Raw genomic sequence first — 14,098 nt, 5'->3', positions numbered from 1 at the left:
CTTTTTTATAATGAAAGGCACGTGCTCTAAGACAATGATTGAATTTGATGTTTTTAAAGTACCGAAATCTATTAGGTTAAACAAGTCACAGGATTAATTAGGCCATGTTTTAGAAACCATGCTACAAATCTAAATATCTTGTTAAGAAATAACTCTGCTGTCTTGAAAGAATAAAGGACTGACTCACAAATGTTAAATTTTCTTCTAGTTGTTAGATATTTGGTACCTTCAGAAGCTGTCACTAACAGATCCAGGATAATTTAATTTCAGGAGACTGTCTCTAGACTGGCCCCTCCAATCCCACATCCATGCAAGAACACAAAGCCAAGGGGTACACTAAAAAAAGAGACTGTTTTATTGTGACATTTATGACATGGACCCCTTGTTGACGGCAATGACCGAGGCTAATCTTGGCATATTGCACAGGTGTGATGAAGGATGCACTGATGCTCCTCTGGCTGCTGAGGTTGTTTCCTGGTCCTCCCAGACCTCTGCGCGTGTGGGCCAGTCACAGAAATTTCCTTACCACTTGGTGTATACATTTAACAAGTCTTTGGTCTTAATAAGCACCATTACAAACCCTCACATTAAGGGCATTATTATTCTAGTTTATAAATGTTTCAATGATAAAAAATAGCACGATTACAGTATACACACACTTAATTTACATGTAATGTATTATACTCATAACTGAGATAAGCTACTGAACTAACTTTGGTTGATTGAAATTAATGAAGTATTTGAACTGAATACTTGTAATTTGGTTTCTAAGTTGTGTAAATATTACAGTGCATTTATAAATCTAGTTTGAGAATTTACTAGCACCAAATAGATATTATAAATGGCCAACCTAGTACTTGTATTTGGAGAAGCAAAGTTTTACAATTTGAAAAAAAAAAAATAAAAAGAACAGTCCATCAATTGAAAGCACATTCCTGTACATCTGCTGGAAGGATGGCATGTCAGCATGAATGGCCAACCCCCAGTGGAAATACATGTCCCAGTTTTTGAGAATCAACGTATATGACAAAGTAGCTTAGCTACATACATGAGAAGCCTGAGAAAGTGGTTGTTTTGAACTAGGGGAGTCACCTGTACCTTGCTTTGGTAATACAAGAATAGTGCTTATTTATAGAAATTTATGTGGTGAAAGACTGTACCTATAATATGAAGATTCTGATTGGGGGAAAAATTCAGGTCTACCTATCTATCTTTGTTTTTTAATTATTTGGTCTCTGGATGGTGAATTAATGAAGCAAAATCTGAATTTTCATCTTCAGATTATCACCCAGTTCACCACTGAGGTAGTCTTTGTCATATTTATCTTCTAGCTGATTAAGTTCTTTCTTTTTGTAAAGTGGAGTACTACTGATTTGTAATGAATAGGTTCCAGCCACTGGCTTCTTCTTTGTGAAGTGGAGGTAGCTGATCCCTTCCTTTTGGTTGATTTTAAAGAAGCCGTTTTCATTTCCAGATTCAATCAAGTATCTGTTGTGATTCGTCAGAGTTGTAAGGGCTGGAAGGAGTTCTAGGATTCGGACCTTGTTACTGATGTGGGAAATATTGAAAGCAAACACGGCTGTCTTCTCCACATCCCAGCTTGCAAGGCTCACATTGGATTCTGTCTCAGGCTGATCCTGGAAAGACATATGGCAGTGTGTTAAATAAAAGGTAAATATGCCACTTATTAAAGAAAACATGACTCAAATCTCACACTAACACACCTTTATTCTCCTGTTGTATATACTATCTCAAAAATGAATATTCATAAGACACTGTTTAGGCCATAAATGTTAAAGTGGCACATATTTATAATATTAAAACATAAACTTATGTCAAGAAGAAAGTCAAGCTGAAATCACTTGTATCTGGAGGTCTTCTACTGCAGAGGTCTGAAAGTGTGGTTCCTGGACCAGCAGCATCAGCAACACCTGGGAATCTGTTAGAAATGCAAGTTCTCCATGCCACCGGATACTTACTGAATCAAAGACCCTAGGGGTGTTTTCCAGAAGTTCATTTTAATAAGCCTTCCAAATGATTCGGATGTACATGCAAGTTTGAGAACCACTGTTATAATAGATTGTTTTCTTTCCAAAGACTTATCTCATTTCCCAAACCACAGTGGGATGGGTTGCAGGACTGATGCTAAGAAAGAACCAGTTTATTTCAGTTTTGTTCACTGACGCAAAATCATCCCCACCGAAGGACACACCTATGAACCTACTTCCTGACTCTGATGATCTGCTAATATTCAATGCTTTTCACCTGGCTCCTTGCTTGCCTCTCTGGGACCACATGTGCTGGATTCTCTGGGCCTGCAGCCAGAGGTCTGGTGAATAGCTGTGCATTTCTGAGTTGACTGAAAGGCTGCAGCAGCCGTAGGCAAAGAAAACGAGGCTGCTTGAGCTCCATGTTGTTTTTGTCTAGAATCCAAGTTCCCTCACCCTCCACATGGCTCTTTTCAGTAGAGGAGCCTCTAGCTTTCAGAACTTGGCATCCTCATGTAGGGAGCCTATGTCACTTCACTGTTCTGCCCACTTGCTGTCCTGGATCTCAGACCTTGTCCTCACAGCAGACTTTGGGTGGGTGTTTGACTTTCTTTCTGGCGAGACAGAGGAAATGAGCAAGTATGTGAAAACCTTTGAATGGCCACTCCCTAAAAGCAGCAAGAAACTCCAGAGAGCTCCACAGACTTGTAAAATGCAGCCTAGAGCTCAGGGAATGTCTGGATTTACTCCCTAGGGAGTTTTTTCACACTTTGGAGCATCCTCAGAGGAAACCACAGGAATCTGGAGGGCCTTTCTGCCACAGAAGACATGGGGAGAAACCACCTTCTGACCTACCTCAATGTTGAAGGCATCTGTTTCGTTCGTACTTCTCCGCTTCCTGCCCCGTTTGGGGTAGCCATTGATCTTACACTCATAACAAGCCTCTGGGGAGAGTGAGTTGTCATCCATTTCACCACTGGCAGGTGGCTCTGGGCTTCCTCGGCCCATGCCCATCCCAGAAACACAGTGCCTGTGGTAGAAGGGGAACACAGACATTCTTCATTATAACTGGAAGATGAGATGCAAGAGTTCTGGTGAAGGCTGGACCTGTCTAGTGACATTTTAGCCCTTGATTATCTGTTCACTGGATGATCAGCTGGTTATGAGAACCACACAGAAGCCTTCTGAATTCTTAGTTCCCTGAGTTGACTGATTTCTTTTTACTATCTCTAAAGGTCCTGTTTTACATATTTATTTGCCCCTTCATTTCCCAGACCTAATGTGGCAAGCAGTTTGCTCTACTGCTGGGGAGGAGACAGGGAGTGGAAACGAGACAAGAACAGAGGATGAGGGAGACCGTGTGACTTGGGAGGTTGAATAAACATGCCTTCTTTTTATGAAGAGGGCTCCACAGGACTGAAAAATGAATGAGACACCACTGTTCAACCCATTGCCCTTTTCGTGCTTAATCGATACCATTACTTCCATCTCCATTTCCACCAGCACCACTGTCACCAGCCTTCTCCGCTCCAGCTCCTAAGCCATTTCCCCTATTATCAGACCTCTCATTTTGGTTTGAAGCTCCTGAAGATAGGAAGAAAGCTCTGAGTGATAACTGAGTTTGATGTAGAAATAAACTGTGAAGATATGCAATGTATATAAAATACATGTGTCAGAGCTTGCCCAAATGTGGGAAATGGTTTCAAGTCATTCAAAACCACTAGGTCCATTGGCTCTGACCCATGTGAGGCTGGATAAACAAACCCATGCCCAAGAGAGAACTAGTTCAGCTGTTTTTCTTTGCTTTTCAGTTTTTAAAGCCAAGTTATAGAGGGAGGCTTGCATGTTTCACAAGTACTTTGTTTTGTTATTCTGCTTACTATTTCATAGGCCACTTGGAAACCAGGCTCCTCTTTCAAAGTATGTTGAAATATCTGAATGATCCTAAAAGAATCTTTATACTGGGATAGAGTCCACTCTAGTGATTCACAGAGGAGCCCAAACTGTTATAAATGGGTAGATTTCTACTAATGGGTCATACTACAGAGCAACTACTATTTCTCTCGCTTAGAAATAGTATCAGTTGACCTATTTTTATAGCTCATTTTCATTTACACCCTTAAGATTCAAAATGTAATGCCAATAAGCAGAATACTGTGAGTATTTTGCAGCAATTTACAGGTTTCTCCTGTTTTCTGTGATCCCGGTGAATCCAATACATTGTCTTTCCTCATCCTTTGTCTTGTACCATGAAATGTGTAAAAACAATAAAATGGATGAAATGATAAATGCTCATCTTGTGTGTGTGTGTGTGTGTGTACATTCACATAATGCTTAAATTATTGGAAGGCAAATTCCAAATTTGCAGGCTTTGGTTCCTTTCTCAGAACTCCTTTCCAGTATTTTCATATCCCTGGAACACCACTTACAAGAAGTGTGACTATAAAGTCCCACTGGCCAGAAGCCAGTTTGGAGTGTCACAATTTTTGCTGGGAAAATGGTTTTGGCATTAAACTCATAAAGAATGAGTCTACTGAGAGCCAGACACAAACATCTGGGAATTTGAGTCCTATTGCTGGCATTCTGTGTGCTTCCCATGAAACATTCTTTTACCTTCTACACGCCCCAGAATGAATCACTGGATGTTTGTGTGTGGAGAAATCAAAGACTACAGAATTAACGATTTGATATACACATGTATGTGTGTATTGTATAATATGTGACTTTGCGTGTCAGTATGTATGTGCATATATATATTTAATGTCTCTGTGTTCCTAATTAACAAGTTAAAATTTGAGATCCTTCATAGGATAGCCAAAACTAGATAGACAACCAAGTCCAGATTAATTTAGCAGGGAAAAAGACCTCAACACTAACTTTTCAATTACTGAGTAAAATAAAAATACAGTTTCTCTGTCCCAACTCTCACACCTACGATGTAGTGAACTACTCCACCTGGAAAATACAGCAATTATGTTAACTTTTTTTTTTCTTTTTCTTTTTAGGGCCACACCCACAGCATATGGAGGTTCCCAGGCTAGGAGTTGCATCCAAGCTACAGCTGCCGGCCTACACCACTGCTCTAGCAACATCAGATCTAAGCCATGTCTGCGATCTACACCACAGCTGATGGCAACACCAGATCCTTAACCCACTAAGTGAGGCCAGGGATCGAACCCACATCCTCATGGATACTAGGCGAATTCATTTCCACTGTGCCATGAAGGGAACTCCTGTTAACTCTTATATTTAAGGCTGTTTTGCTGATTTTTAATGTCAATTTAAGTCTGAAATGTAAAGTACACTTTAAAACGGTAAAGGACTCCACAAAAAGGTATCTTTTTTGATTTATTCTAACAGGAGCTAGATGAGGAGGCATTTTAAGCCACGACAGAATTCTGCTTGCCCCGGGAGAAGGTGGCATGATTATCATGCAGTGTGAGTCCAATTCTGTCATAGGTCCTGGCCTCTGTACTCCTGAGATATGAATCACTTTCCAATGAGATGTGAAGATCAAGAGAATGAGAGGAATAAGCCGTATAACAAGGTATTTCCTATGCAGTTTCATATTTTGACATTCAGTAAATTTCCAGAAATCAAGATGTCCCCTTTCAAATAAAATAACCTAAAACCTTTGCAGAACTGCAATTAACTCATGGATCATAAAAGGTATGGTTCTAGTCTACTAGGACAGGTCATTTTGAGTTAAATATACTTAATTATGTTATTAATGAGACAGCCTTGAACCACGACGATGAACAGCAGTACTTACCCTTGGCCTATTCGGAAGTAGCCCGGTGGACAGCCACACAGGTAGCCTCCCTCAGTATTGGAACAGCCATAACTGCAGGGGGCCTGAGAAGAGCCACATTCATTGATGTCTTGGCACCCCCCACTGAACTGTTCATACTGGAAGCCAGCAGGACACATGCACTTGTAGCTCCCCAGGGTGTTGTGACAGGAGGCTCCTCCGCAAATGTGAGCACTGAGACATTCGTTTTCATCTGCAGGGAAAACAAGAAGGCACCACATGTGTGATACCAGCTAGAGGTTTCTAGGAGGCATCTGGGTCAGGCCACTTGTTGCTGATCAGCTGGCCCTTACCTAAGCTCTCAGGAAGGTATGGCAGGCACGGGTGGCTGGGGTGGGAAAGGGAACAAGAGAGAAAAATGTGGAGACAGACGTGGCCTCTTGCCCTATGGTGAGTAGACCTGATCTCTGAGGTCATGTGCACCAGGAAGAGTTCATTAGAGGATGGCATTTTGAGGACCAGCAGACTCCAGTCCTCACCTGAAGCCAATACTAGTATGTTCTCCACAGGAGTATCCTGTGAAGAATGTGGGGATGGTTCATGGCTGAGGTTCAGGGAAGGAGGGAAGAAATCTGGTAGTTCTCTGTGCCTTTGCTTCACAAGTGCCACAAGAGATGAACCATATTCCTAGAGACTGCTTTCCCAGGCCTCTTTTTTTCAGGATGAGTAGAGCTGGCAAGGAATGATATCCTGCAAGTAGTGTCCAGCCCACTTGCACTTCCTTTTCAGAAGTCTGTAAAAGCCCCCAGGTGCTAGCCCTAGGGATGAATGGTGCCTTCTGGAATGTCTGCTTCCATCTCTGAATGGGCCCCCTTATCCAACCCAGCCTCCTGCCCAGAGTGTCTGGGCCATGTCTAAAAGTATGGCTGGAAGAGATTCAGTGCAGATTCCACCAGCAATAATTGGGGAAAACCCACAAGAGAGACAGATGCTTTAGAACCAGCTAGCCACAGGGACCAACAAAGTCTGATGGTAATAAGTAGGAAAAAGAAATCTAAATTTTACAAATCAACTCAAATGGAAAAAAAACAAGTTTCTCGTTATTTATGATTTATACTTTTTTGAAATCTCCAATATATTTTTGCAGACCTGCCTTTGTAGGGCAGGATGGAAGCTGGCTGGTTAAGACTTTTTTTTAAATTGCTACAGCCCATTTTCAGGCATATGCTCATTTGAGTGCATGTAGATTGACCTTCTTCTTACTTGGTAAATACCTGCGTTCAATGGAGTGCCACTTAGCCTGCCTAACAATCACAGAGGTAGGTGGTAAAATCTTTGTTTTCCAAATGAAGAAAGAGAGGCTCAGAAAGCCCCTCCACAATCCCCCAGCAACAGCAGCAGGGCAGAGATGCCCACTCAGGTCTGTCTGACTTATATAAAAGTCAGGTGCTTTCTTGTATATCACAGTGTTTCTCAAGAGACTCACCCACATTCAAACTGATACTTCCTTGCTCTTTTAGTTTTACCTTATTTGCCAAGATAGATTCATTTTTAAAGAACAAAGTTGATTACGATGTTGTGGTAGTTTCAGGTGTATAGTAGCAAAGCTATATTTAGATATTATAGTTTTTCAGATTCTTTTCCCTTATAAGTTATATGAAATATTGAATATAGTCCCTTGTGCTACATGGTAGGTCCTTATTGGTTGTTAATTTCATATATAGTAGTATGCATATTTTAATTCCAAACTCCTAATTTACCACCTCCCTTTCCTCTTAGGTAACTATAAGTTCTCTATGTCTGTGGGTCTATTTCCTGTTTTTTGTATGAATTCATTTGTATAATTAAAAAATTTTTTTTAGATTCCACATATAAGCAATATCCTATGATATTTGTCTTTGGCTTTCTTAGTATGATAATCTTTAGGCCCTTTCTGTTTTGTTTTGTTTTGTTTTCACTAGGAAAACAGATGGGTAAAAATGGTGAGGACAGAATACTTGCATATATATATGTATATGTATATATATATATGTGTGTGCGTGTGTGTATATAGACACATATTCATAATGCCTTCCATCCTTCCTTCTCCTTTCCCTTCCTCCCTCGACCCGCCCCTCTTCTTTCCTGTGATGTGGTTACAGAGAAGAGGAGTAGATCCACAGTAAGAGAGCCATTGGCTGAGCTGCCTGCTATGGTTTGGTGCCTGACTATGCATCTCTATGAAATTCTTGGTATCCAAGGGCTCTCAAGTACTCACCCAAAGTCTCTTAGGCTCTAGGCATCCTAAAACAAAATAATTCACTATGCTATTGCTTGTGCTCTTTCCCCCTTATTTTAAATCAGAGATGAGATGTACTATAGAGACCAGTGGAAACCATAGACATCTAAGGATGAAGAGCCAAGGGTGTTTAATTTGGTGAAGGGAATATCTCTGGGCTGGATGTCTTCTCCTTGCCCCTTGTGTCCATCTCTATACTTCTCACCTGCTCCCCGGCCCTACAAGGCTAATCAGAATGGGGCATCAATAGGCTCCTCTCCTGTGTCCTGTACTTTTGGTTGGCCTCAGCCATCTTTTACCTGTTGGGACTCGGATTAAAATCTCTAAGGTGTGGGTATATATGGGGAAGACCTATCAATACAGACTTAGACTTTCTTTGTTTTGTCTCAAAAGGCAGAAATAGGACCAATGGTTAGAAGTTAGAAGGAGAAAATATTCATTCTTCATGAAAAAGATGTTCATAACAATTGACATTTTCTATACATAGATTGGGCTATCTTGGGAGAGGGTGATTGTCCTTCCAGGATGGAGAGGGATTGATAACGTTAGGAGAGAGATCAGACTAGATCACTGTTAACGTTCTTTCTAAATTTGAGTATCTGTTCCAGTTAAGACCTCTCCTTGTTCCCTTTTCACATTCTTTTTTTACTTTATTTTACTTTTTCCCCCCTGAGAACTGAATGTAGTTCAAATTAAACTTGCGTATTTGGGTTAGAGAGGTGGGGTAGAATGGAACACTAATTAAGATAAAAAAATTGGCAAATGTTCAGTGTTTACTGCTTGAAAATAGTCTGTTTGTGCATTCACCCTTTCTATCGCTATACAGATACCATGATTTGTTTAATCTGTTTTGCACTTTTCCTGATCTTTTTCATCCTGTATGTGGACCCTGGAGCAGATGACTCCACAAGGAATTTTTATACACCCTAAAATTTTTGTTTTACTCTTTCAACTGTTACTCAAATTGGTGATGGTTTTGCTCTTTTCATAAAACAAGAGAGAATTTTGGGAGTTCCCATTGTGGCTCAATGATAACAAACCCAAGGAGTACCAATGGGGATGTGGGTTCGATCCCTGGTCTTACTCAGTGGGTTAAGGATCCATCATTGCCAGGAGTTGTGGTATAGGTTGCAGATGCAGCTCAGATCTGGTATTACTGTGGCTGTAGTGTAGGCCGGCAGCTACAGCTCCGATTTGACTCCTAGCCTGGGAACCTCCATATGCCACAGGTGCAGCCCTAAAAAGAAAAAAAAAAAAAAAAAAGAATTCTAATTCTAATGAAATAGCAGTAGAGTCTCTGAAAGACTCTCCTTAAAAGCAGATTTAAACCTACCCACTGTCTTCTAAAATCAAAATTTCCAGCATAAATGTTACATAATGAGGTAGCGGTGGTTTTAAGGGAGAGCCACTGGGAGAATTCCAAATGTAGAATGGTCTTTATTAATTTTTTTGAGGTCAAGATAGGTCAGCTCCAACTTCAAGGTGCAAGTTTGACATTTTATAGAAAGCAACACACACACATCTTAATCATATGTTGATGAACACTTAGGTTATTTCTGTGTATGGCTATTATAAATAGTTGCTACGAACACTGGGGTGTAATGTGCCTTTGTGCATTAGAGTTTTCATCTTTTCAGGATATGTGCCCAGGAGCCGGATTGCTGGATGATACGGTAGATCTATTTTTAGTTTTTAAGGAACCTCCATTCCGTTTTCCATAGCAGTTGTGTGTTTACATTCCCCACAACAGTGCAGGAATTTTCTCCAAACTCTCTTTAGCATTTATTATTTGTAGACTTTCTGATGATAGTCATTCTGACCCTTGTGACAATACCTTGTAGTTTTGATTTGTGTAAACAAGTAGCAGTACTGAGCGTCTTTTCTTGTGCCTGTTGGCCAGCTCTATGGCTTGTTTGGAGAAAGGACTATTTGAGTTATCTGCCTACCTTTTGAATTTTTTTTATGGCCACACCCATGGCTAATGGAAGTCTCTGGGCCAGGGATTGAATCCAAGCCACAGCTGCCACCTATGCTGGTGGCTGGGCTGGGGATCAACTGCTGCTGCAGTTGGATTCTTTACTAATTTTTTTGCTTTTTAGGGCTGTACCTGTGGCATATGGAAGTTCCCAGGCTAGGGGTAGAATCAGAGCTTACTGCTGCCAGCGTATGCCACAGCCACAGCAACATGGAATCTGAGCTGCATCTTGTGACTTACACCACAGCTCATGGCAACAGCAGATCCCCAACCCACTGAGCAAGGCTAGGGATCAAACCATATCCTCATGGATACTAGTCAGATTTATTTCTGCTGCACCACAAGAGGAATTCCATGCAGTTGGATTATTAACTCACTGCACCATAGTGGGAACTCCTGGCTGTCGTTTTTTTTTTTTTTTTTTTGAATACTGAGTTGTAGGAGCTATTTGTATATTTTGGAGATTCTTAGTTGTGTCATTTTCAAGTATTTTCTCCCATTCTATAGATTGTCTTTTCATTTCGCTGATGATTTCCTTTTCTGTACAATAGCTTCTAACTTTGATTAGGAATATCTTTTGTTTATTTTGGCTTTTATTTCTTTTATCTTGGTAGACTTAACCAAGAGAAATACTGCTGTGATTTATGTCCAAGAATGTTTTGCCTCCACTTTCTTTTAGGAGTTTTATGGTGTCATGTCTTATATTTAGGTCTTTAAATCATCTTGAGTTTATTTTTGTATATGGTGTGGAGTGTTCTAATTTCATTGATTTACATGTAGCTGTCCAGATTTCCCAGCACCACTTGGATTGTTTTTTCTCCATTGACTGTAGGTGTGTGGGTATATTTCTGGGCTATATGTTCCATTGATCTGTATGTCTGTTTTTGTGCCAATACCATACTGGATTGATTATTGCATTGTTTTAACATAAATAGTCTGAATTCTGGAAGGATTATGCCTCCGGTTTGTGTATTTTCCTCAGGATTGTTTTGGAAATTCTGGGTCTTTGGTGGTTCTGCATAACTTTTAGGATTATTTTTCCTAGTTCTGTGGAAAATATCATGGATATTTGGATAGGGATTGCATTAGTCTATAGATTGCTTTGGGTAGTATGGCCACTTTAACAATATTCTTCCAGTCTAAGAACATGGGCTATCTTTCTGTTTCTCTGAATCATCTTCAATTCCTTTATCGGTGTTTTATAGTTTTCATCATATAGATATTTCACCTCCTTGGTAAAGTTTATTCCTAGGTATTTTATTATATTTTGGGTGCAATTTTAAACAGGAATTTTTTTGCTTTCTCTTTCTAATATTTCATTGTTAGTGTAAAGAAATGTAATAGATTTCTGTATGTAATCTTGTATCTGCTACCCTGCTGCATTCATTTATTAATTCAGCAGGTTTGGGGTGGAGTTTTTAGGGTTCTCTGTATAAAGTATCATGTCATCTGCAAATAGTGACAGTTTTTCTTATTCCTTCCAATTTGGATATATTTTATTTCTTGTCTGATTGCTGTGGCTAGGACTTCCAATACTATGGTGGAGTGAGAAGTGATGAGAGTGTGCATCCTTCCTTGCCTTGTTCCTGAATTTAGCAGGAAGGCTTTCAGCTTTTCATTATTGAATATGTTGGCTGTTACTTATCATAAATGGCTTTTATTATGTTGAGATATATTCCCTCTATATCCACTTTGGTAATTGTTTTTTTGTATTTTTAGGGCTACATCCATGGCATTTGAAGGTTTCCAGGCTAGGGGTCTAATTGGAGCTATAGCTGCCGGCCTATGCCACAGCCTCAGCAATGCCAGATCTGAGCCATGTCTGAGACCTACACCACAGTTCACAGCAATGCCAGATCCTTAACCCACTGAGCAAGGCCAGGGGTTGAACTTGTGTTCTCATGGATACTAGTCATATTCTTTTCCACTGAGCCTATGACAAGAACTCCTGGTTAAATTTTTTTTATCAAGGACGGATGTTGAACTTAATCAAAGGCTTTTTTTTAATGCATCTATTGAGATGATCATTTGGTTTTTACCTTTCCTTTTCTTGATGTGGTGTAACACACTGAATTTGTGTGTGTTGAACCATCTTTGTGACCCTGGGATGAATCCAACTTGATCATTGTGTTTGATCCTTTTTATGTATTGTTGCATTTAGTTTGCTAATATTTTTGAGGATTTTTGCATCTATTTCCTTCCAAGATATTGGCCTATAATTTCCTTATTGTGTAGTGTCTTTCTCTGGTTTTGACATCATGGTGATGGTGGCTTCATAGAACAAATTTAGGAGTGTTCCTTCTTCAATCTTTTGAAATGGTTTAAGAAGATTAGGATAAGTTCTTCTTGCTGTATTTGGTATAATTCCTTAATGAAGCCGTCTGGTCCTGGACTTTTGTTTGCAGGGAATCTTTTTCATTACAAATTCCATTTTACTTACTGTGATTGGTCTGTTAAAATTATCTGTTTCTTCTTGACTCAATTTTGGCAGGCTGTATGTTTCTAGAAACTTGTTCATTTCTTCTAGTCCAATTTGTCAGCATATAACTGTTCATAGTTTTCTCTTAGGATTTTTTTTTTTGATTCCTGTAGTATCACTTATTTCTTTTCTTTCACTTTTTATTTGGTTTATTTAGGTCCTCTCTCTTTTCTTCTTGGTGAGCCTGGATAGAGGTTTGTAATTTTGTTTATCTTTTCAAAAAACATTCCCATTGTGGTTCAGAGGATTAGGAACCTGAATGTAGTATCCATGAGGATGTGGGTTTAAAGCCTGGCCTTGCTCAGTAGATTAAGGATCTGGCATTGCAGCGAGCTGCAGCATAGGTCACAGACATGGATCAGATCTGGTGTTGCTGTGGCTATGGCATAGGCTGGCAGCTGCAGCTCTGATTCAGCTCCTAGCCTGGGAACTTCCACATGTTGTAGGCATGGCCCTAAAAAAGGGGGGGTGCTCTTGGTTTTATTGATTGATTTTTGATCTTCATTTTTTTTCCACTCTGATCTTTATTATTTTCTTTGCTGACTTTGGGTTTTGCTTTTTTTTCTAATTCTTCTAGGTGGTAAGTTAGGTTGTTAATATTTGAGATTTTTTTGTTTTGTGAGGAAGGCTTATACTGTGAACTTTCCTCTTCAAATTGCTTTTGCTGGATCTGATAGACTGTGTAAAGTTGTATTTTCATTGTCTGTCTCCAGATATTTTCTAATTTCCTCTTTGATTCACTGTTGACCCATTGGTTTTTTAGTAGTATATTGTTTAGTCTCCATGTGTTCATTTTTTTTGCCATTTTTCTTTCTGTGGTTGGTTTCCAGTTTCATACCATTGTGGTCAGAAAAAATGCTTGAAACAATTTCTATGCTCTTAGATTTGTTGAGGCTTGTTTTGTGACCTAATATGTGGTCTCTTCTAGAGAATATTCCATGCATGCTTGGAAAGAATGTGTATTCTGGTGGAGTTTTTTGGTTAAATTTTAAAAATTTTTTTTGGATGTAGTGTTCTATAAATATCAATTAACTCCAACTGGTCAGTTGTGTCATTTAGGGTCCCTGTTGCCTAATCTGGAAGATCTGTCCATTGATGTCAATAGGGTGTTAAAGTCCCCCACTATTATTGTATTCCTATCATTTTCTCCCTTTATATCTTTTAGTTTTTGCTTTGTATGTTCAGGTGCTTCTATATTGGGTATATATGTTAATAAGTATAATATCCTCTTCTTGTGTTGCTTTATCACTATATGATTTATTTCCTTGTCTTTATTTATGGAATAAATAAAGCCTATTTTGTCTGATGTGAGAATTGCTGACTGTGTTTTGTCCATTATTCTGTCTTCCAGATCACTTATTCATTCTTCTGAGTCATTTAGTCTGCTATTCATTTTTTCTAGATAAGTTTTGAATATCAACAATGAGTTATCTAATTTTGACTAGTTCCTCTTTATAGTTTCTACTTTATTGTTATAGTAATATACATTTCTATTGATAACACTTTTTAATTCTTTAGGATTTGTGTTACCTCCTTTTTGAACTGAGGTCTAGTAGACTGATGAAATCTGTTTAATGATGTGTTCTTTCAGAGGTTCTATTTTGTTTTTTTCTGGCATGTGGAAGTT

At 39.3% G+C, this 14,098-nt stretch overlaps 1 protein-coding gene across 1 annotated transcript in view; it reads right to left on the bottom strand.

Moving 5' to 3' along the window:
- Window positions 1–332: 332 nt before the first annotated feature.
- FBN1 (fibrillin 1) overlaps window positions 333–14,098 on the bottom strand; it is a 258,301-nt gene continuing 244,535 nt past the window's right edge. Inside the window, exons 64-66 of the mRNA XM_047766424.1 lie at window positions 5,761–5,992; window positions 2,844–3,018; window positions 333–1,637 (exon numbers count right to left, since the gene is read on the bottom strand). Of these exons, the coding sequence (XP_047622380.1) occupies window positions 1,248–1,637; window positions 2,844–3,018; window positions 5,761–5,992 (797 nt within the window). The 3' untranslated portion in view covers window positions 333–1,247. The remainder of the gene's footprint in view (window positions 1,638–2,843; window positions 3,019–5,760; window positions 5,993–14,098) is intronic.

Source organism: Phacochoerus africanus, chromosome 2 (genome assembly GCF_016906955.1).
Source record: "Phacochoerus africanus isolate WHEZ1 chromosome 2, ROS_Pafr_v1, whole genome shotgun sequence".
NCBI classification, from domain to species: domain Eukaryota; kingdom Metazoa; phylum Chordata; class Mammalia; order Artiodactyla; family Suidae; genus Phacochoerus; species Phacochoerus africanus.
Note: the sequence above shows the minus strand (reverse complement) of the source record. Positions and strands in the feature narration are given on the sequence as shown.